The sequence below is a fragment of the Papio anubis genome, chromosome 1 (assembly GCF_008728515.1).
Source record: "Papio anubis isolate 15944 chromosome 1, Panubis1.0, whole genome shotgun sequence".
Classification (NCBI taxonomy): domain Eukaryota; kingdom Metazoa; phylum Chordata; class Mammalia; order Primates; family Cercopithecidae; genus Papio; species Papio anubis.
In genome coordinates this window covers 40964780-40989676 of record NC_044976.1, presented here as the reverse complement: position 1 = coordinate 40989676, position 24897 = coordinate 40964780, and the positions used below count along the sequence as shown (strand labels likewise).

At 41.5% G+C, this 24897-nt stretch overlaps 1 protein-coding gene and 1 pseudogene across 11 annotated transcripts in view; both read right to left on the bottom strand.

Moving 5' to 3' along the window:
* Positions 1–679: 679 nt before the first annotated feature.
* Positions 680–24897, bottom strand: part of CCDC30 (coiled-coil domain containing 30) — a 190376-nt gene continuing 166158 nt past the window's right edge. For all 10 annotated transcript variants that reach the window (XM_021940150.2, XM_031667593.1, XM_031667607.1 and 7 more), the window contains 6 exons: positions 18887–19028; positions 13714–13850; positions 11465–11579; positions 9958–10140; positions 1618–1685; positions 680–1238 (listed from right to left, as the gene is read on the bottom strand). In XM_021940150.2, coding sequence (XP_021795842.2) covers positions 1028–1238; positions 1618–1685; positions 9958–10140; positions 11465–11579; positions 13714–13850; positions 18887–19028 — 856 coding nt within the window. In that variant the 3' untranslated portion in view covers positions 680–1027. The remainder of the gene's footprint in view (positions 1239–1617; positions 1686–9957; positions 10141–11464; positions 11580–13713; positions 13851–18886; positions 19029–24897) is intronic.
* On the bottom strand, positions 5232–6153 carry LOC101020485 (annotated as a pseudogene). Its single transcript, XR_646580.2, has one exon. The product of XR_646580.2 is annotated as a myosin regulatory light chain 12A pseudogene (transcript).

Below are 24897 nucleotides of genomic sequence, written 5' to 3'. Positions count from 1 at the left end.
GAATAATTGTAAAATAAAAATAGTTAAGATTGTGGTATTGGTGTAATCCCAGCACTTCGGGAGGCCAAGGCAGGTAGATCACCTGAGTTCAGGAGTTCGAGACCAGCCTGGCCAATATGGTGAAACCTCGTCTCTACTAAAAATACAAAAATTAGCTGGGCGTGGTGGCGGGTGCCTATAATCCCAGCTACTTGGGAGGCTGAGGCAGGAGAATTGGTTAAACCCGAGAGGCGGAGGTTGCAGTGAGCGGAGATCATGCCACTGCACTTCAGCCTGGGTGACAGAGTGAGACTCCATCTCAAAAAAAAAAAAAGCTTGTGGTATTATAGGAGGGTTTTTGTTTTTGTTTTTGTTTTTGTTTTTGTTTTGAGATGGAGTCTTGCTCTGTTTCCCAGGCTGGAGTGCAGTGGTGCTATCTCGGCTCACTGCAAGCTCTGCCTCCCAGGTTCACCCAGTCTCCTGCCTCAGCCTCCCGAGTAGCTGGGACTACAGGAACCCACCACCACGCCTGGCTAATTTTTTTGTATTTTTAGTACAGACGGGGTTTCACTGTGTTAACCAGAATGGTCTTGATCTCCTGACCTCGTGATCCGGCTGCTTCGGCCTCCCAAAGTGCTGGGATTACAGGTGTAAACCACTGCGCCCATCCTAGGAGGGTTTTTTAAAAAACAAAATTTGCTTTAATGTGACTGTATTGTTTTTACTCTTAAAAAATAAATCATAAAAGAAACCCACGATAATAGGAAAGAATGCTTAATTAACCATACATGTGCTCTGTTGAAGAGAAACCTAAATAAATCATTGAACTAAAGTAAATATTTTGGCCAATACAAGGCATCTGAGGATATCAAACAAACTTGAGAAATCCATTTTTAGAATTGCTTTAATGAATTTATCAGCAATTTTGAAGACTCTTGGCTGATATCCATTTGGGATCTGTGGTAACTCTTCTCAATGTCATGGTCCACCTTTTGTCCAGGCTTTAAGTTAGCAGTTTTGTTCAGTATAGCTTTAGGCACCAGTGATTTTATAGTTCTGACTTTTGGTCTTGTTCTTGTATACCATGTGTCTCTTTCAGAGAAGTCACATTTATGTATCCAGCCTCAGAATTCTGTGAACACACAAGATTCTCAGGGGACTTTTCAGGGGACTTTGAACTTGCCATTGCTTCTTTTGACTTAATGTCGTCAGTCTCTTGAAGACTTACAAATGACTCTACCAGACCTTTTCCTGAAAAACTAAGAAAGGCCATATGTGAGGACATCACGTAGACAAGAGTTTCTTGGTAGCAGTTTGGGGTTACAGGGATATAGGCATTAATAGAATTTCAATTTTTTGCAACTCTTACACAAAGAAAGCCAAATAAAATTTACCTTAAACCTATGTTCATATTTTATTTCCTACCTTAAGTCAGGATTCTGTGGGGTTTAGGGGTGAAGGAGTGGCAAGGGGAGGAATTGGAAGAAGACTCAAATAATTCATGTAAAGAAAATGACCCCAGAATGCTATGCCTTCTCAAGCCAGCAATCCAGGACTAGTTAGGCAGCCATGACTCTCAGGCGTGGCTGCGAGTCCATCTCAGATAGACTTGACTTTACTTGTCTTAACTTTACTAACCTGGAGTTTGATAAAGGCAGTATTTCATTCACTACTTCAGATTCAAGGATGTCACTAATTGTTGTTTCCTAAAAGGAAAGAAAGGATGAATGTGAAAAGTTATAGTGACAAATCATTAGCTATATGATCCTAGAAAAAATATGTATATAATAGATATAATACCTCCACATAGTACAAACAATGAAAAACATAAAAGGGTATAGAATGAAAAGCTGGTTGCCCTCTCACTCTCTCTCTCTATAATCTATCTATATCTATTTATAGACAATCTATCTATATCTGTCTGTCTAGTTTTACACATGTGGTACTAGACATACTATCTTCACCTTGCTTCTTTCTTTTGTTACATATATTTTGGAGATATTGCAGAAAATTTATTTTTAAAATAACAGCTTTGTTGAGAAGTAACTCACATACTATAAAGTTTTCCCTTTTAGTGGGTTCACTTCAGTGCTTTCTAATGTACTCACACAGTTATGCAACCATCACCACTATCTAATTCCAGAACATTTTCATCAGCCCCCAAAAAAGCCGATACCTGGGAGCAGTCTACTCCCCATTTATTCCTCCCCCAATCCTTGGCATCACTAATATACTTTCTGTCTTTATGGATTTCCTTATTCTGGATGTTTCATATAAATGGAATCATGTGGCCTTTTATGTCTGCCTTCTTTAAAATATTATCATGTTTTCAAGGTTCATTATATTATAGTAAGTATTAATACTTTATGTCTTTTATGGCTGAATAATATTCCAATGTTTGGATAAAACACATTTTGTTCGTCCATTCATCAGGTGATGGAGAGTGGGTTGTTTTCACTTTTTAGTTATTATGAATAATGCTGCTATGAATATTTATGTACAAGTTTCTGGTAGGACATATATTCTTATTTCTCTTGGATATTGTGATGGTCAGAAAGTTTTTTAAAATTTATATTTTTACTATTGAATATTGACAAATTATAAGTGCATATACTTATGGGTACAAAGTGATGCTATGATACATGATATGAAATGATTGAATTGAGGTAACTAACATATCCATCACCTCAAATACTTATTCTTCCTGTCTAACTGAAACATTGCACCTTTGGCCATTGCCTCCCTACCCCTCAGTCTCTGGTAACCAGCATTTTGCTCTATGCTTACATGTGTTCAATTGTTTTAGATTCCACATTTAAGTGAGAAGATGTAGTATTTGTTTTTCTGTGCCAGGCTTTTTTTCACTTAGCGTAATGTCCTCCAGGTTCACCAATGTTGTTGCAAATGACAGAATTTCCCTCCTTTTTAAGGCTAAATAGTATTCTATTGTGTATATATACCACATTTTCACACACCATGGTGTATATCACATCCTGACTTCAAATCCTTTGGATGTATATCCAGAAGTAAGATTGCTGGATCATATGGTAGTTCTATTTTCACTTTGTTGGGGAAATTCCACACAGTTTTCCATAATTGCTGTACTAATTTATATTCCAAACAACAGTGTACAAGGTTTCCCTTTTCTCCACACCTTGCCAACACATTATCTTTCATATTTTTGGCTTGTTGAGATAGGGTGTTGCTCTGTCACCAAGGCTGGAGTGCAGTAATGTGAACATAGCTCATTGCAGCCTTGACCTCCTGGGCTTAAGGAATCCTCCCACCTCAGCCTCCTGAGAAGCTACAACCACAGATGCACACCCAACTAATTAAAACAAAAAAATTTTTTTTTGTACATACAGGGTCTTGCTGTGTTGCCCAGGCTGATCTAGAACTCCTGATCTCAAGCAATCTTCCCACCTCAGCCTCCCAAACTGCTGGGATTACAGGTTTGGGCTACCCTTATCTTTCATCTTTTGGTAATAGTCATTTTGACAGGTGTGAGGTGATATCTCATTGTGGTTTTAATGTGCATTTCCATAACGATTCATGATGTTGAGCTTTTTTTTTTTTTTTTTTCATATATCTGTTGTCCATTTGTATGTCTTCTTTTGAGAAATGTCTATTCAGGCCCTTTGCCCACTTTTTAATTGGGTTATGTTCTTGCTATTGAGTTGAGATCCTTATATATTTTGGATAGTAATCCCTTATCAGATGTGTAGCTTACAGATATTTTCTCCCAATCCATAGGTTGCCTCTTCACTCTGTTAATTGTTTCTTTTGCTGTGCAGAAGCTTTTTAGTTTGATGTAATCCCATCCCATTTGTGTATGTTTGTTTTTGTTCCCTGAAATTTTCGTGTCAAATTGAAAAAATTGTTGTCCAGATCAACATCATGTAGTTTTTCGCTATGTGGTGTTCTTCTAGTAGTTTTACAATTTCAGGTCTTGTCTTTAAGTCTTGAATCCATTTGGAGTTGATTTTTTAATGTAGTGTTAGGTAAGGGTCCACTTTCATTCTTCTTGCACGTGGATATCCAATTTTCTCAATACTGTTTTGTTGAAGGGACTGTCCTTTTCTCAATGTCATTCTCATCCTTTGTCAAAACATCAACTGACTGTAGGCCAGGGGTGGTGTCTGACACCTAAATCCCAGCATTTTGGGAGGCCAAGGCAGAAGCATTGCTTAAGCCCAGGAGTTTGAGACCAGCCTGGGCAACATGACAAGACCCAATTGCTACAAAAAATTTAAAAAATTAGCTGAGTGTGATGGTGTGCACCTATGGTTCCAGCTACTTGGAAGACTGAGGTGGGAGGATTGCTTGAGTCCAGGAAGTTGAGGCTGCAGTGAGCTATGATTGCACCACTGCACTCCAGACTGGGCAACAGAAAAAGAAAAATCAATGTGCTGTAAATGTGTGGGTTTGTTTTTAGGCTCTCTATGTGGTTCCATTTGGTCTGTGTGTCTCTTTTAATGCCAGTCCCATGTTGTTTTAATTACTATAGTTCTGTTATATATATATATATTTAGACAGGATCTTGTTCTGTTACCCAGGCTGGAGTAGAGTGGCACAATCATGGCTTACTGCAACCTCTACTACCTGGCTTCAAGCAATCCTCTTGCCTCAGCCTGCCAAGTAGCTGAGATTACTATGCCCGGCTAATTTTTTACTTTCTTGTAGAGATGGAGTTTTGCCATGTTGGTCTTGAACTCCTGGGCACAAGCTGGTCTCAAACTCCTGAGCTCAAGCAATCTGCCCGCCTCAGCCTCCCAAAGTGCTGGGATTACAAGTATGAGCCACTGTACCCAACCTGTAATATAGTTTGAAATCAGGTAGTATGAGGCCTCCAGTTTTGTTCTTTCTGCTGAATATTGCCTTGTCTATTTGCGAGTTTTATAGTTCCACATGAATTTTAGGACTGTTTTTTCTATTTCTATGAAAAATGACATTGGAATTTTGATAGGTATTGCACTGAACCTATAGGTTGCTTTGGGTGGTATGGGCATTTTAGCAATATTAATTCTTTCAATTCATGAACACTAATATCTTTTCGTTTATTGTGTTTTCTTCAATTTATTTCATCAAAGTTTTGTAGTTTTAAGTATACAGATCTTTCACCTCTTTGGTTAAATTTATTCCTAAGTAGTTTATTTCTTTTGTAGTTACTGTAAATTGTATTATTTTCTTGATTTCATTTTTGGATAATGTGTTGTTGGTGTATAGAAGCACTACTGATTTTGGTGTGTTGATTTTTTTTTTTATCATAAAGTTTAATTATGATTCAGAAAAAATCGAGCAAATAACTTTCTCTGAAAAAAATATATTGACTCTGTATAGACCACAGTTATTGGGGGAAAGGGCTGGTAGGTTAAATTACCCTATTTTCTATTCTGAAAATGATATCAATAGAAAGTCCCTTTTCCAGTCTGAGTATAAAGATACATATGCCCAAAATGGCTGAGAATAAATACAACAGGAAATGCAAAAGCTGTAAAGCTAAGGGCACGCAAGAGAAAATCTCAAAAATACCCAAAGTGGCAACAAGGAACGTTTGGCTGGAATTTGAAATTCTTTCAGTCACCTTTCTCTTTTGCTCCGTGTTTCAGGATGCGCGTGAACTCGATGTAATTGAAATTCCCCTTTTTGTCAATAGGTGCTTCTCTGTACAGCTCATCCACTTCCTCATCCGTAAACCGATCCCCCATGGTTGTCAGCAGCTCTCTCAGGTAATCTTCCTGAATGGTGCCAGTTGCTTCTTCATCAAAGCAAGCAAAAGCATTTCTGATGACATCTTCAGGATCCGTGCCATTTAACTTCTCACCAAACATGGTAAGGAACATGGTGAAATTGATGGGGCCTGGAGCCTCATTCATCATGGCATCCAGATACTCATCAGTTGGATTCTTCCCCAATGAAGCAAGCATATCATGCAAATCTTCCTTGTCGATGAAACCATCTCTGTTCTGATCAATCATGTTGAAGGCCTCTTTGAACTCCTGAATCTGTGACTGGTGAAATGTGGCAAACACATTGGATGTTGCATGCTGAGGGCGCTTCTTGGTCTTGGTCTTTGCTCTTTTGCTTGACATGGTGGTGGTTAAATCCCGGCACAGCTACGAGAATCCGAGTACCTCTGCGAGCCCCTCGCTGCCGCTACTACACCACCCTACTACCGATTTTGTATCCTGCAACTTTACTGTATTTGCTTCTGAGTTCTAACAGTTTTTAGGGATTTCTATATATAAGATCATGTTGTCAACAAATAGACACAATTTCACTGTTTCCTTTCCTATTTGGATGCCTTTTATTTCTTTCTCTTGCCTAATTGCTCTGGCAAAGATTTCCAGTACATATGAAATAGAAGTGGTAAGCGTGGGCATCCTTGTCTTGTTCCTGATCTTTGAGAAAAAGCTTCCAACTTTTCACCATTGAGTATAATGTTAGCTGTGGGCTTGTCATACATGGCCTTTATTGTATTGAGGTATGTTTCTTCTAAACCTAATTTTTTGAGAGTTTTTATCATGAAAGGATTTGAATTTTGTCAAATGCTTTTTCTGTATGTAATAAGATGATCATATGGTTTTTGTCCTTTATTATATTAATGTGGGGTATCATGTTTATTGATTTGCATATGTTGAGCCATCCTTATATTCCTGGGCCAAATCTCACTTGATCATGGTGAATGATCTTTTTATATTCTTGCCTGGTTTTGGCATCTGAGTAATGCTGGCCTCATTTAATGAGTTTGTTAGTATTCCCTCCTCTTTATTTTTTTTGAAGAGTTTGAGTAAGATTGGTATTCATTCTTTAAATATTTGGTGGACTTCAGGAGTGAATCCAGTAGGTTCTGATCTCTTCTTTGATGGGAGACTTTTTACTATGGCTTTGATCTCATGATTCATTATTGGTTTGTTGAGGTTTTCTATTTCTTCATGGTTCAATCTTGGTAGGTTGTATGTTTCTAGAAATTTATCCATTTCTTCTAGGTTTTCCTATTTGTTGGCATATAGTTGTTCATAATAGTCTCTAATGATTCTTTGTATTTCTGAGATCTCAGTTGTTATTGTCCTTTTTCATTTCTGATTTATTTATTTGGGTCTTCTCTCTTTTTTTTTTTAGTTAGTCTAGCTAAAGATGTGTTGATTTTGTTTATCTTAAAAAAAAAACCCAACTTTTTGTTTCATTGATTTTATATATTGTTCTTTTAATCTCAATTTCATTTATTTCTGCTCTAATCTTTTTGTTTGTTTGTTTTGTTTTGAGACAGTCTTGCTCTGTCACCCAGGCTGGAGTGCAGTGGTGTGATCTTGGCTCACTGCAAACTCCACCTCCCAAGTTCAAGTGATTCTGCTGCCTCAGCCTCCCGAGTAGCTAGGATTACAGGTGCATGCCACCACATCCAGCTAATTCTTTTGTATTTTTAGTAGAGATGGGATTTCACTGTGTTGGCCAGAATGGTCTCAATATCCTGGCCTCGTGATCCGCCCACCTTGGCCTCCCAAAGTGCTGGGACTACAGGTGTGAGCCACTGCGCCCAGCCTGCTCTAATGTTTATTATTGCTTTCCTTGTATCAATTTTGGGTTTGGTTTGTTTTTGCTTTTCTCATTTCTTGAGGTGCATCTTTCGGTTGTTTGTTTGAAGTCTTTCCACTTTTTCGATATAGGTGTTTATTATTATAAACTTCCCTCTTAAGGTCAGGCATGATGGCTCGGGCCTGTAATCCCAGCACTTTGGGAGGCTGAGGCGGGCGGATCACCTGAGGTCGGGAGTTTGAGACCAGCCTGACCAACATGGAGAAACCCTGTCTCTACTAAAAATACAAAATTAGCCGGGCATGGTGGTGCATGCCCGTAATCCCAGCTGCTCGGGAGGCTGAGGCAGGAGAATCACTTGAACCCAGGAGGCGGAGGTTGCAGTGAGCTGAGATCGCATCATTGCACTCCAACCTGGGCAACAAGAGTGAAACTCCGTCTAAAAACAAACAAACAAACAAACAACAACAAAAAACTTCCCTCTTAATATGACTTTTATCATATCCCATAGATTTTGTATTCCCATTTCCATTTGTTTCAAGATATTTTAAATTTTCCATCTTAATTTCTCTCTTTTTTTTTTTTTTTTTTTTTTGAGACGGAGTCTTGCTCTGTCGCCCAGGCTGGAGTGCCATCTTAATCTCTTAGTTAACCCATTGGTCATTTGAGAGTATGTTGTTTTATTTCCATGTGCTCGTGTAGTTTCCAAGGTTTTTCCTGTTATTGTTTACTAGTTTCATTTCACTGTGTTCAAAGAAGATACTTGACACAATTTCTATTTTTTAAATTCGTACTTGTTTTGTGGTCTAAGATATGGTCTATTCTGAAAAATGTTCTATGTGCTGATGAAAAGAATGTGTATTCTGCAGCAGTGGGTATGTTCCATAAGTGTCAGTTAGATCTAGTAGGTCTAGTGTGTAGTTTAACTCCACTGTTTGTTGATTTACTGTTAGGATGATCTGTCCATTATGGAGAGTTGGGTGTTAAAGTCCCCACTAATACTGTATTGCAGTCCATCTCTCACTTTAGATCTATTAATGTTAGCCTTATATATTTGGGAGTTCTGGTGTTGGATGCATAGATATTTATAATTGTTATATTCACTTGCTGAATTGGCCCTTTTATCATTATATAGGTTTTTAGTCTTTGACTTGTAGTCTATTTTATCTGATATGACTATAGCTATTCCTGCTTTTCTTTGGTTTCCAGTTGCATGGAATATCTTTTTCCACTCCTTTTCATTCTCTGTGTCTTTATAGGTGAGATGGGTTTCTTGAGGGCAGCATATAGTTGGGTTTTATTTTTTATTTTTATTTTTTTTTGAGACAGAGTCTGGCTCTGTGCCCCAGGCTGGAGTGCAGTGGCGCAATCTCAGCTCACTGCAAGCTCCGCCTCCCGGGTTCACGCCATTCTCCTGCCTCAGCCTCCCGAGTAGCTGGGACTACAGGCGCCCGCCACCACCCCGGCTAATTTTTTGTATTTTTAATAGAGACGGGGTTTCACGGTGGTCTCGATCTCCTGACCTTGTGATCCACCCGCCTCGGCCTCCCAAAGTGCTGGGATTACAGGCGTGAGCCACCGCGCCCGGCCGGGTTTTATTTCTTTATCCATTCAGCTACTTGGTGAATCTTATTTTTTTGTATTGATTTTATTTATTTATTTTTTTGAGATGGAGTCTCCCTCTTTCACCCAGGCTGGAGTGCAGTGGCTCAGTCTTGGCTCACTGCAACCTCTGCCTCCCAGGTTCAAGTGATTCTCCTGCCTCAGCCTCCTGAGTAACTGGGATTACAGGCACATACCACCACGCCCAGCTAATTTTTTTGTATTTTTAGTAGAGACAGGGTTTCACCATGTTGGCCAGGCTAGTCTCAAACTCCTGACCTCAGGTGATCCACCCGCTTCAGCCTTCCAAAGTGGATTACAGGCATGAACCATCGCACCCAGCCAAATCTTTAATGCTAGATCTCTGCCTCCTTTTTGGCTCTAGGTGGCACCTTAAGCTCAGGTTCACCTTGGCTCTAGTAAATGGTCAGAGCACTGCCTGTCCCAAATAGGGGAGGTCCCAAACGGATTATCCTGGCAGTGAGGGAAGGCTGTCTAGGGGTTCATGCCCAGGAGACCTGGGGGACATAGCTCCTACAGCCACTCTTATGTCTTCTTTGGCTGAGTTACAGAGCAGAGTCCCACCTCCTCTGCTTCAGGGATATTTCAGGGATATGTCTGTCTTCAGGGGTATTTCTGCGTTCAGGAAGTTGTGATACTACCCATGGGTTAAGACAAGGACTGGTTTCTGGCTAGGAAACCCAAGAAAGTGGGGAATCTGACTACTTCAGTTTTACTTTTTCCAGCGTAGAAACCGTAAGTTGAGAGATTTTCCAAACAGTGGGTGCCTGGCAGATTGAGGGGAAGGGCATTGTGGATGCGGAAGTTCGATTCTCCTACCATCTGCTCAGAGTGTTTCCACTTCTCGGTGGCCTTGGGAACTGACTCATCCTCATGCTGGAGTTCTGCATTGTTGCAGGTGCAGACCTCAGTGCTGTATATTTCTTTCCGTTTCTTTGTTGCAGGGAGAGAAGCCAGCTTGCCTCTATGCCACCATTTTGGAACAGGAAACTCCTTAAGATTCTAAGTTTAAAAACAATTTTGGAGTTATTTATTCCAATAGGTATCAAGATGTTAGAAGTTAGTACCTTTGACACATATGGAATATTGAGTTTGATGTGCTATAGTTCTGACCCATGTGACCCTTATCTTGATTCAAGGGTAACAATATACATCTCAAAGCTATTGGTCCCAGACATACTCCATTAAGTCTTCTAACTCAGCACTTGTAATACTATAGGACTTATTTACAAATGTGTCTGTCCTTCTCTACTAGACCAAAGGCCTCTGAAAACAGGGACTATCTTTGTATTCTTAGGACCTAGGACATTTCCTGGAATTGGTAAGTATTTGCTGAATGAATAAGTAAAAGAATGAATGACTAGACAATTGAAAACAGTTGTAGCTCAAGGAAAGACATAAATTACTGGATATCAAGACACACTACTTGGCAGTTCTACTTTTGACAAAATTGGAAAAAACCCCAAAAACCCACTCATATAGCTTGGAAATAATCACCTCTCTGAGACCAAACAAGTCTTACAGCAACACTGACCAACAAGCAGGATCTACTGTCCAGTATCTTGGGAAGAAACATCTAGTAGGTGATATAAACTAGAGAAGAAAGTAATCAGCCTCCATCTTGGTTTCAGAATATGATTTTGTTCATTGAAGTCCCTCTTGCTGACTTGCTTACCAGACAGACTATGGACCTGATCTGAACATGTACTATTTTCTGCATCTCTCTGTATTTGGCTACTTGTCTGCTTGGACTTTTGGAACATAATTGCTTTTCTTTCACTCAGATGCTCTCTTTAGGCTTGACTCTTTGCCATAGGAAACTTCACGTTACTTCGCTGAGCCTCAGATTTGCTCATCTTTCATATGGGGCTAGAATCATACATGGCAAACAGGGCTGTTGAGAATGAGGCACATATGTTAAAACACTGAATATTTATTCATTCTCAAATATTTATGGAGTACCTGTCCATAGATACAGTAATATATGAGATACACTCCTTGCCCTCCAGGAACTCACTGCTGAGTTAATCAGATAGAGAAGAAAAAGGGCAATGACAATACAGTGTATTAAGGAAGAAGCTATGATGCATATACAAATTTCTTGGAGATTACACAGGTGGAAATAGTTTACTAAAATCTGGCTGTTCAAGAGCAGTCTAAAGGTCTGCTATCCTGATGTGCAGCCAAGAGCCTCTTTGCCACAGCCTACCATGAGGCCAAGAGCCCAGCTACAGCGATATAAAGATGAAGGGAAAAGACAGCACAGCAGCCGTAGCAACCCGAACTTCACATTAAAGGCAGGCCCAATAGGAAGCACACATCTTACCTCTCCTCTGCGAATATGGATGCTCCTTATAATGCGCTCTAAGAAGCCAATCTGCTGTGTGAGACGAAGACTATTTTCCTGTAATTGCTTATTTTCTTTATCCATGTAAAGTACCCTAAGAATGGCATAAATCAGTGGCATGATTAGAAATTTCTGTATCATTACTAAAAACCCAAAACTACATTCCCACTGGCTCTAGATCTTAGACCACTGTCCAGATTTTAGAAGCAAGTTTGACAGAATAATTCCCACCATATTCCAAGACCAAGTGTGATATTAATACTGAGTGTCAACTTAATTGGATTGAGGGATACAAAGTATTATCCTGGGTGTGTCTGTGAGGGTGTCACCAAAAGAGATTAACATTTGAGTCAGTGGGCTGGGAAAGGCAGATTCACCCTTAATCTAATCAGCTTCCAGTGAATATAAAGCAGGCAGAAAAATGTGAAAAAGAGAGACAGGCCTCGCCTCCCAGTTTACATCTTTCTCCCATGCTGGATGCCTCCCGCCCTCGAACACAGGACTCTGAGTTCTTCAGTTTAGGGACTCAGACTGGCTCTCCTTGCTCCTCAGCTTGCAGACAGCCTATTGTGGACCTTGTGATCATGTAAGTTAATACTTAATAAACTCCTCTTTATATATATATATATATACACACACACACACACACACACACACAGAGTCTCCTTTACATATACATACATACATATATATACACACACACATATGGGAGTGTGTGTGTGTGTGTGTGTGTGTATATATATATATCTCCTGTCCCTCTAAGAGAACCCTAATACACGAAGTGAAAGTTAATAAGATTTTGGGCTGTACATGGTTATTAAATACATGTACAAGAGTATTAATTCTAGCCCTTGAAAAATTTAAGGAAGGATATGATCCTGTTTAGGGATGGGAATGAAACAAGAGAGGCTCTGTATCCCTTCAAATATTGTAGCTACATAGCTTGTATCTGGTTCTGTTCTCATACTGATCTGCTTCTGATTTCTTGTGAAGTAGAAATAGTAGTAGCAGTAGCAGCAACCATGTTTCAAGTACTTGCCATGTACTTTATGCAATGTAACCTACCCACACCATAAGCACTTAAAACTTTTCATGTATTAGCTCATTTAATATGCATAGCAACCTGATGAAATATAAACTGTTGTGACAAATCTGAGCCTCCGTTTCCTTATCTGTAAAATGACGAAATACTCCTTGGAAGAAACTTACTCTAAGGAAAACATTCAAGTCCAATCCAGGTGATTGTGTCATCAGTAGGGCAAGGTAGAAAGATTATTCATGTTAATGCAAAGGTAATGAGTTAATTGTGTTAGATCCTGACTGTCAGAAGCTATGACAGTTTGAGAAGAGCAGTGATTTATATGGGACATCTAAAAGGGAGACACAGAGAGTAAAAGATCATCAGAGATTCTCCAAGCCTGCCCAGAGATGTGTGCCCAAAGGAGTGGACAAGAACATTCCAGTCTGCTTGGCAGTCCTCTCCCCAGACTATGGTGCTATGGTCTAGGGCCAGGCTGCTGAGGTCCACATGCTGCTCTGTCACTGACTGGGCTGGGTGAGTTCCCTCACCTCTCTATACCTTGGCTTCCTATCTGTAAAATAAGGCTAATAGTGCCTCTCTTCTGGGATTGGTGTTAGGATTAAATGAATGAGAGAGCTAGCATATAGTAATTGCTCAGACAAATCTTAATCATTCCAATTATTATTGGTGACGTTATTTGTTAACATCAACCCACTCTCTTTGATTATAATTAAAGTCTCCTATGAAGAAGAGAATGCTCAGGCTGGCTGAAATGTAACTTATTTTCTGCTTATAATATTTCTCATTAAAAATTAATACACTGGTATCCTGTGGATTTCATGAATTTAAGTTACTTCTGTGAGCCTAATTCTCTCTTATTCTACCTTGATTCCATAGGTATTGAATAATAAAAATGTGGATCAACACACACAAAATGACAGGCCAGAATGCACACAGCCAAGTCCTCAGTGAGGCAATGACATTATGAAACAGCCTATCTAAATAGCCAACCAGCCTCCTCCATTATATTTTTCTCTTTGATTTAACAATTTCTGCCACTTGTATGATCTGCTGAAAACAGCAGACAGCAGAGCGAGAGTTATAGGGTAGGCTACAAACTCAAAGGACAGCCTCTAGAACCATCTCTTTGTTGAGGGAGAAACATCCTGTTGTGGAGTTCATTGGCTCCAGGCAGGATGGCACCTACCTGCTCTGGATGGAAGATATCGTCCATTTGTTGCTGTGGATCAACTGTTCTTGCTCTATGACTTGCTCCTGAAGTTTCCTTTTTTCTAGAAGCAGGGTATCATTTTGGGCAGTGATCTGGTCCTGTATTGCCTTCTCCTAGGGATTAGAAAGTCTCCTAATTACCACAGCAGGAGAATGATAAATTTAAGAACATAAGCCTGTTTCTAAATCTAGCAGAAATTTTCCCTTATTTACTTTTTTTTCTCCTGTCCCCTAGTCTGTTTCTACCTGTTTGCTGACATTGTCATTCATTGTAGCTAAATAGTTTTTCAGTTTTCGAGAGGTTACTTTATGTCATATATATATATAATTTTTTTTTTTTCTTTGAGATGGAGTCTCACTCTATCACCCAGGCTGGAGTGCAGTGGTGCTATCTTGGCAAGCTCCACCTTCCAGGTTCACGCCATTCTACTGCCTCAGCCTCCCAAGTAGCTGGGACTACAGGTGCCTGCCACCACGCCCGGCTAATTTTTTTGTATTTTTAGTAGAGACGGGGTTTCACCGTGTTAGCCAGGATGGTCTCTATCTCCTGACCTCGTGATCCGCCCGCCTTGACCTCCCAAAGTGCTGGGATTACAGGCGTGAGCTACCGCGCCCGGCCTATGTCATGTATTTTTTTTTTCTTCTTTTTCATGACCCTGAAAGTAGTGAGATCATGTTTTTTATTTTGTTTTGTTTTGTTTTGACATGGAGTCTTCCTTTGTCACCCGGGCTGGAGTGCAGTGGCACAATCTCGGCTCACTACAACCTCTGCCTGCCAGGTTCAGCCTCAGTCTCCTGAGTAGCTGGGATTACAGGCATCCACCACCATACCCAGCTAATTTTCATATTTTTAGTAGAGACAGGGTTTCGCCATGTTGGTCAGGCTGATCTTGAACTTCTGACCATAAGTGATCTGCCTGCCTTGGCCTCCCAAAGGTTTGGGATTACAGGTGTGAGCCACTGTGTCTGACTGTGGTTTTTTGTTTGTTTGTTTGTTTTTATAGACAAGGTCTAGCTCTGTCATCCAGACTGGAGTGCAGTGGTACAATCATGGCTCATGGTAAGCTCACACTCCTGGGCTCAAGCGATCATGTGCCTCAGTCTCCTGAGCAGCTAGGGCTACAGGCATGAACCACCACAGCTGGCTAATTTTTAAGTTTTTTGTAGAGTCAGATGCCGGGTGCCATGGCTCACACCTGTAATCCCAGCACTCTGGGAGGCTAAAGTGGGAGGATTGCTTGAGCCCAGGAGTTCGAGACCAGCCTGGTCAACATGGTGAGACCCCGTCTCCACACACACACACACGAAAGCCACATGTGGAGTTCAAGGCCGCAGTGAGCTAGGATCGCACCATTGCACTCTAGCCTGGGTGACAGAACGAGACTCTGTCTCAAAAAAAAATTTTTAACGTAAAAAATAAAATAGTAGAAACAGGGTCTTGCTCTGTCGCTCAGGCTGGTCTCAAACTCCTAGCCTCAAACTATCCTCCTGCTTCAGCCTCCCAGAGGACTGGGATTACAGGCATGAGACACTGTGCTCAACCTACATGTTTCTTTTAAATAAGATACTAATGTAGGTCATTCAGAAAAGACTGGTCATCTATTGTTATTATTAATTTTAGAGAGTTTCGCCCTTTCACCCAGGCTGGAGTGCAGTGGTGTAATCTTGGCTCACTGCAACCTCTGCCCCCTGGGTTCAAGCAATTCTCCTGCCTCAGCCTCCTGAGTAGCTGAGATTATAGGTGCCCACCACCATGCCCAGCTAATTTTTGTACTTTTAGTAAAAGTAGGGTTTTGCCATGTTGGCCAGGCTGGTCTCGAACTCCTAACCTCAGGTGATCCACCCACCTCAGCCTCCCAAAGGGCTAGAATTACAGGCATGAGCCACCACGCCTGGCCAGCCATCTATTGTTAAAGACCTATAGGATGTAGATTAGATGATGTTCTGGAAAAACTATTCCAGATTTTAAAGTCCGTCTCAGAGACCCTGCAATATCTAATGGTAGTCTCACCTGCTATAATTTAAAGACATTGAATTAATAATGTATTGGTAAGGATTGAGAATAGAAGCAATCATCTCACAGATAAATCCTAGACAGCTTTAACTGGATTAAAAAGTGTACTGCATGAGGAAGGTGACTGACAGCTTGTCCTTGGGAAATACTGTATTTTTTAAAACAAACAAAAATTCCAGACACATGCTGTGATAATAAGATAAAATGGGAAAGTGTAGTTTGAGTGGTCACAAAAGAAATCTCAACTGACTCATTATATAAAGAAAAAGCTGAAGGAATGAAGCCAAAATAAGTGGCATTACGTTTTGGAGACTTAGAAGGCAAATCTGGCATTTTTATGCTCAGTGCTCTGGTCCTTAGGCCCTAAAATACATAAAATAAGAATACCTAGGTTTGTACTACTGTGGCATTAAAAGCTCTAACATCAGTCTTCTCTAGGCTAAATAGTTCTAATTTGGTTAACAATTTCTCATGTGAACAATTAGTCCACCAATTAACATGCTTCTAAGAGATTTTTTTTTTTTTTTTTTGAGACGAAGTTTCACTCTTGTCACCTAGGCCGGAGTGCAGTGGTGCAATCTTGGCTCACTGCAACCTCCACCTCCCTGGTTCAAGCAATTCTCCTGCCTCAGCCTCCCAAGTAGTTGGGATTGCAGGCGTGAGCCACTGCACCTGGCCCTTCTAAGAAATTATATACCAAAAAAAGGAAAATAACATCTACGAAAAATTTATATGTGCCAAGTGCCACTTTAGAAATTTTATGTTTTAATATTCACAGAAGACTGGTGTATGTAGGGAAGGGATTATTTCCCTCATTTTACAGACGAGGAGAGTGATACACAGAGACTTGTCCAAGCTTACAGGCAGGGCTATAATTTGAATGCAAGTCTATCTAAGGCCAAAGCCCACAGTACCCTTCAATGGCAGTGAGCAAAAGATCTAATTATTCTCTCAGCCTCTGCTTATTTGGGAGCTCCAGCATATTTTATGAAGACCCGTGCTTCTTTGGGTAGGTGCATTAGTTTCCTAGGGCTGCCATAACATTTTCTCATAGTTCTGAGTGGTAGAAATCTGAAATTACATTGTTGTCAGGGTTAATTACTCATGGGGGCTCCAAGAGAGATTGTGTTGCATGCCTTTCTCCTAGCTTCTTGTGGTTGCCAGCAACCCTTGCTATTTCTTGGCTTGTAGCTAGCTGTATCATTCCAGTCTCCGACTTCATCATCATGAGGCATTCTTCCCCTGTCTGTGTCTGTCTGTGTGTTTTCCCCTCTTCCTGTAAGGACAGCAATCATCTTAGATTTATGATTCACCCTAATCCAGGATAATCTCATCTTAACTAAGTATATCTGCAAAGACCCTATTTCTATATAAGGTCACATTCTGAGGTTCTAGGACATGAATTTGAGGGGACACTATTCAATCCAGTATAGTCAGGAAGAAAGCGAGCATGCCTGTTGAAAGGAGAAGACTGTTTTTCCAGCCTAGAAGCAAAATGCAAAAGTATGAAAAAGAACTGATAATACAGAAATAGGCTGATGATATGTCTGATGGATCCATGAACTAGGGTTGCTACTTTTTTTTCCTTTCTTTCTCTTCTTATTTATTTATTTATTTGAGACGGAGTTTTGTTCTTGTCCCCCAGGCTGGAGTGCAATGACATGATCTCGGCTCACTGCAACCTCTGCCTCTTGAGTTCAAGAGATTCTCCTGCCTCAGCTTCCTGAGTAGCTGGAATTACAGGCTTGTACCACCATACCCGGCTAATTTTTTTGTATTTTCAGTAGAGATGGGGTTTCACCATGTTGGCCAGGCTGGTCTCGAACTCCTGACCTCAGGTGATCCGCTCACCTTGGCCTCCCAAAGTGCTAGGATTACAGGTGCAAGCCACCGTGCCCAGGGTCGTCGTCGTCGTCTTCTTTTTTTTTTTTTTGCCCATGGGTACTACTAAAATGGATTGCTACTTTTTCTTATACACTTTCCATCGTCTTTTCCTAGTTCTAAGCTGGATCTCAGTCTCTAAAAGTTTGACAAAGTAACGGCAAAAAAGGAGGACTGCAAACATCCAACTTATTTTTCTTCTTTCACTATAGTTTAGAGTATCAAGAGGATTTTTTATTTTTGTTAGACACAGAGCCTCTCTATGTTGCCCAGGCTGGAGTGCAGTGGCTATTTATAAGCACAATTATAGCTCACTGTAACCTTGAACTCCTGGCCTCAAGCAATCCTCCCGCCTTGGCCTCCCAAAGTGTTGGAATTACAGGCATGGACCATTGCACCCAGCCAATTTTTTTAAAACTAAGAATGCAGTATTTGTGACCCACCTGTTATACTCCAAAAATGCTTTATTGTGTATAGGCTGGGAATTCTTGACCTAGAGTCCCAGGATAGTTGAAGGAATCACTGAAATTACATTAATGGTTATGGTATCCTTGGCACATAGTGGTGGTATAAAAATTTGTTGAATGTGGAAATTAATATTTTAGGAGTGATGACAGAGTTCTCAAAATTCTGAAAGGGCTAGTGATCCCAAGAAGGGAAAACCTTACTGGCCTAGTCAGTTACTCTCCATCTTGAAATTATGTAGTTTAATAATCCCACAACCATTCTGCATTTGATTCTATTCATTTGCCCCATTTCCTTCTTATTCATACACCACTAAGTCACAAGGGCAGTAAGACAAACATAAATAAACCATGGACATTTAGAAAAAAGCTTGAGGGCAAGGACTGATACAGGAGTAAGGATCACCTATTTTCACTGCCATTTAAAACTGACACTGAAGTCTGAGGCAAAATGAGGGCTCCACAAAGCAGAAATGAGTTACTGAGAGTGGTTTGGGAGTCTGTGCTCGGGGGTGTTCAAGAAAAGGCATTTCCATCTGAAGGCAAGACACTGATCATAAGTTGGCAGTACAGGGTATTTTCAGTATTCAGTTCCGTTTAGCAGCACTAGAAGTCTTATGTACTTTTGGTCAGGGCTTAAAGAATTACTCACTGAAAGATGGTGCAAAGAAAAGAAATGAAAACAAGGACTACGAAGGGGTCACAAATAATTTTTAAAACGAAAGGGCTTTCTCCAAATGGTTGACCATGGGAATCACCAGTGAGCTCTTCACCTTTTATTTTTTCCTCACCTTTTCTATTTTATGTTGCAGGATTCCAATTTCATCTTCAAATTCATTAATTCTCTTATCTCGTAGTTCTACTTCATTCGTTAAACGATACTTGACTTTTTGAAGCTTGATTTTGTGTTGCTGATGTTTCTCATTATAGTTTCTGTAAAAGTAAATTTGAGTTTAGACACATCTGAACACAGTTAAAATTTCTTTTGCTTCCTCAACATGCACCTTTCTTGGGTTTCCTCTTCTTGCTTAAGTCAGGGGCCTGGCACTGGATGTAGATACTTACCCTGCCTCACATCTTCCTGCCCTCCATTTCAGGGAGTGGGCCAAGGATAACTCCCTACATAACATCAGCTTTAACTACTGCTGTGGACTGTGGACTCAAGTATTTGGCTTATCTTGGTCTTTTTTGTTTTTTCTTCTTTTGTTTTTTAGACGGAGTCTTGCTCTGTTGCCCAGGCTAGAGTGCAGTGGCACAATCTCGGCTCACTGCAACCTCCGCCTCCCGGGTTCAAGTGATTCTCCTGCCTCAGCCTCCCGAGTAGCTGGAATTACAGGCATGCACCACCATGCCCAGCTAATTTTTTGTATTTTTAGTAGAGACGGGGTTTCTCCATGTTGGTCAGGCTGATCTCGAACTCCCGACCTCAGGTGATCTGCCCGCCTTGGCCTCCCAAAGTGCTGGGATTACAGGCGTGAGCCACTGCGCCCGGACTACCTTGGTCTTGTGCTGATGGTTGTGGTATAACTTCAGCATCTGAGTTTAATTTAGGAAACTCCTTGATTTCTGATCCCTGACATCTAAATTCTGACTCCTGTTCCACCAATTCAGTCATTAACTTAAACGTTCCTCGTTCTTGGCTGTATCTTGGACAGTGATCTACTAACTTCAATTTTATCTAATTTCCAGATAACTGGGCCTGTTCTCAGTCCTTGCATTGAGTCTGGACCTCTTCTTCTTTTTTTGACACAGGGTCTCACTCTGTCACCCAGGCTGGAGTGCAGTGGTATAATCATGGCTCACTACATCCTTGACCTCCTGAGCTCAAGCAATCCTCCCACCTCAGCATCCCAAGTAGTGCACACCACCACACCTGGCTAATTCTTTTTTATTTTTTGTAGAGATGGGTGTTTCACATGTTTCCCAGGCAGGTCTTAAACTCTGTCTCAAGCTATCCTCCTGCCTCAGCCTCCCAAAGTGTTGGGATTACAGGCATAAGCCACCCAGCAAGTCTGGACTTCTAAAAGCCAGTTCCATGTAGGTCACTGTTCAAGACTCTGATTCTTAGATACATCTGAGTTATGGCCAATAAGCACATAAAAAGATGCTTAACATTACTAGCTATTAAGGAAATGAAGATCAAAAGCACAATGAGATACCGCTTCACACACACTAGGATGGCTAGAAAAAAATGACAGATAATAACAAGTGCTGGCAAGGATGCAAAGAAATTGGAACCCTTATACACTGCAGGCAGGAACATAAAATAGTATAGTGTCTTTGGAAAATAGCCTGGCAACTCCTCAAATGGTTAAACATAGAGTTGCCATTTTTTTTTTTTTTTTTTTTTTGAGATGGAGTCTCGCTCTGTTGCCCAGGCTGGAGTGCAGTGGCGCAATCTCAGCTCACTGCAAGCTCTGCCTCCCGGGTTCATGCCATTCTCCTGCCTCAGCTTCTCTAGTAGCTGCGACTACAGGCACCCACTACCACGCACGGCTAATTTTTTATATTTTTAGTAGAGAGGGGGTTTCACCGTGTTAGCCAGGATGGTCTCGATCTCCTGACCTTGTGATCTGCCTGCCTCGGCCTCCCAAAGTGCTGGGATTACAGGTGTGAGCCACCACACCTGGCCTAGAGTTGCCATTTGGCCCAACAATTCTACCTAGGTATATATATTCAAGATAAATGAAAACATATGTCCACACAAAAACTTACACACAAATGTTCATAGCAGCGTTATCCATAACAGCCAAAAGGTGGAAACCACCCAGATTGCCATCAACTGATGAGTGGATAAACAAATAGACTATATCTAGGCAGGCATGGTGGCTCACACCTGTAATCCCAGCTCTTTGGGAGGCCAAGGCAAGTGGATCACTTGAGGTCAGGAGTTCAAGACCAGCCTGGCCAACGTGATGAAACCCTATCTCTACTAAAAATACAAAAATTAGCTAGGTGTGGTGGTGGGCGCCTGTATTCAGGAGGCTGAGGCAGGAGAATCACTTGAACCCAGGAGGCAGAGGTTGCAGTGAGCCGAGATCACGCCACTGCACTCCAGCCTGGGCAACAGAGGGAAACTTCATCTCAAAAAATAAACAAACAAACAAACAAAAAAACCAAATAGAGTATATCCATACAATGTCATAAAAAGAAAGGAAGTACTGATACATGCTACCATGAACCTTGAAAGTATTATTTTAAGTAAAACAAGCCAGTCACAACAGACCAAATATTGTATGATTCCATTTATATGAATTGTCAGTAATAGGCAAATTTAGAGAGAAAGAAAGTAGATGAGTGGTTGCCTAGTCTGGTGGTGGGGAGGGAATTGGGGATAGGGTGATAGCTAAAGAGCATGGGGTTTCTTTTAGGGTAATAAAATGTTCTAATGTTGATTGTGGTAACAATCAAAACATGGACAAAAACCATTGAACTATACACTTTAAATGAGTGAATTGTATAATATTTGAATTATATTGCAATAAAGCTGTTTAAAAAACCAAACAAACAAAAATCTAAGTTACCATTTCAAGCTACTATAACATCTAATCAGAGTAAACGACAAAGTAGATTAAAGCATCCATACTACCACTAGCCAAACCTCTTGGAGTATGACTGTGATACAAACAAAAAGAATGTTGTTCTTTAAAATTACGGAGAAGCTTCACTATGAACCTACTAGATGTGATTACACCAAATAACTCTAAACCAGCCTCTGTACTGTTCACATTTTAGGCCTGATAAATATTTGTTGTAGAAAGCTATAATGTGCACTACAGAATGCTTAGTAGCATCACTGGCCCCCACCCACCAGATGCCAGTAGCACCTCCTACAGTGGTAACAACTAAAACGGTCTCCAGACATTGCCAAATGTCCCTTTGCCCTGGAAGGCTGTAAATTTTTTTTTTTTTTTTGAGACAGTCTTGCTGTGCAGCCTTGATCTCCCCAGCTCAAGTGATCTTCCCACCTCAGCCTCCTGAGTAGCTGGGACGACAGGTGTGCATCACTATTGATATGGTTTGGCTATCTCCTCACTGAAATCTTATCTTGTAGTTCCCATAATCCCCATGTATCATGAGCAGGAGGTGATACCTGGTGGGAGGTAATTGAATCATGGGGGCGGTTGCCTCCATACTGTTCCATTGATAGTGAGTGAGTTCTCATGAGATCTGATGGTTTTATAAGGGGTTTTCCCCCTTTTGCTCAGCACCTCTCCTTGCTGCCGCCATGTGAAGAAGGACATGTTTGCTTCCCCTTGTGCCATGATTGTAAATTTCCTGAGGCCTTCTCAGCAATGCTGAACTGTTAGTCAATTAAACGTCTTTCCATTATAAATTGCCCAGTCTTGGGTATGTCTTCATTAGCAGCATGAGAACTGCCTAACACAACTATGCTCAGTTAACTTTTAAAACAATTTTTAGTAGACACAAGGTCTCTCTATGTTGCCCAGGCTGGTCTGGAACTCCTAGCCTCAAATGATTCTCCCACCTCGGCTTCCCAAAGTGCTAAGATTACAGATATGAGACACGGAGTCTGGCCTGGGAGGCTGTGATATTGACAAAGATATATTTGGTCTCCCTCCCAGTTTTCTGGTGAAAACACACACACACACACACACACACACACACACACACACACACAAACAACAACAAAAAAACCCTCTTAAGTCCTTGGAATCTTCTCTGGAGTAATAAGTGTCTTTTGTATGTTGATGAGATGACTGGTGTCTGGAGGCCCTTAGAGAGCTCCAGGATACTAAGGCAGGATTAGAGAGTTGGGGCTTCCAGGCCCAAACCCTTATCATTCAGGGAGGGGAGAGGATGAAGGTTGAGTTGAATCACCAGTGGCCAAGGATTTAATCAATCATGCTGAGAAAAGAAAAATAACTCAGAGCAGTCTGAGCTATGTGAAGTGTACAAAATTCATCAGGCCCAAAGACACGAGTATAGAACATCAGTCATTACCTGCCCCCATTCAGTCTTTTTATAACTGAATTTGCTTGGGGGTGACTGTTTTAAAGTCATTTTGTTTCTGACTAGCTGCCTCACTTGTTATTTTCTGTTCTTGAAATTTGTGATACAAATAATAATGTATAGCTGGCCAGGCGTGTTGGCTTACACCTGTAATCCCAGCACTTTGGGAGGCAGAAGCGGGCAGATCACTTGAGGTCAGGAGTTCAAGACCAGCCTGGCCAACACGGCAAAACCACATCTCTACTAAAAATATAAAAATTAGCTGGGCGTGGTGACGCACATCTGTAATCCCAGCATCTCAGGAGATTGAAGCACCAGAATTGCTTGAACCTGGGAGGCAAAGGTTGCAGTGAGCTGAGATTGTGTACTGCATTCCAGCCTGAGCAACAGAGCAAGACTGTCTCTGAAAAAAACAGAACAATGTATTGCCAATCAATGTATAGCTCATGCTATTTATTTATTTACTTTTTTTTTTTTTTGAGATGGAGTTTCGCTCTTGTTGCCCAGGCAGAGTGCAATGGCGCGATCTTGGCTCACTGCAACCTCTGCCTCCCAGGTTCAAGCAATTCTCCTGCCTTAGCCTCCCAAGTAGCTGGGATTACAGGTGTGCACCACCACACCTGGCTAATTTTGTATTGTTAGTAGAGACAGGGTTTCTCCATGTTGAGGCTGGTGGCGAACTCCTGACCTCAGGTGATCTGCCCGCCTCAGCCTCCGAAAGTGCTGGGATTACAGGCGTGAGCCACTGCGCCCAGCCTTATTTACTTATTTTAAGATAGAGTCTCACTCTATCGCCCAGGTTAGAGTACAGTGACATGATCTTGGCTCACTGCAACCTCCACCTCCCAGGTTCAAGCAATTCTCCTGCCTCAGCCTCCTGAATAGCTGGGATTACAAGCGTGTGCCACCACACCCAGCTCAACCACAGCAGGATAGGGCACTGGTCAGAGTAATGAGGCCCCCTTTCTAGGCCCTAGCTCTTGGACAGCATTTCTAGACATACCCTAAGCCATAAGGAAGCCTGCTCCCTTGAAGGGAAGGACCCAGTCCCGGCAAGATTCATCGTCTGCTAATTGAAGAGCCCTTGGGCTCTGAATAACCAGCAGCAATACCCAGATACTATATCAAGGGCCTTGGGTGAGACTCTGAGACTTGCTGGATTCAGATGACAGCACATTCCCAGCTGTGGTGGCTACAGGGTGAAACTCCTGCTTGAGAAAAGTGGAGGGAAAATTAAAGGGGACTTAGTCTGACAGCATAGGTATCAGCTTTGCCACAGTAGGGTAGAGCACCAGGAAGGCTCTTGGGTCTATGACTCCAGGACTTGGCTCTTAAGCAGCATTTTTGTATATGCCCCGGGCCAGAAGGGAGCCCACGATCCTGAAGGGTGAGTACCAAGTCAGGCAGCATTCACCACAAGCTGACTTAAGAGACACTGGGCCTTAAGGGAACATTGGTGGTAGTCTGGCAGTACTCCCCATGGACCTGTGATTGTAGTGGCCATGAGGTGAGGCTCCTCTACCTTTGGAAATGGGAAGAAAGAGTGGAAAGGACTGCATTTTTGGGTTTGAGTACCAGCTCAGCCACAATACAACAGAACACCAGGTGGACTTCTCAGGTTTTTTTATTCTAGTCCCTGGCTCCCAGATGGCACCACTGGACCTGCCTGGGGCATGGGGGAACTCGCTGCCCTGAAAGGAAGGACACAGGCCTTGCTGGCTTTGCATCTGCTGATTGTGGAGCCCAGGGACTTCAGCGGTCATAGGTGGTAGCCAGGGAGTGGTTACAGCAGGACTTGGGAGAGACCCAGTGCTGTGCTGGCTTCAGG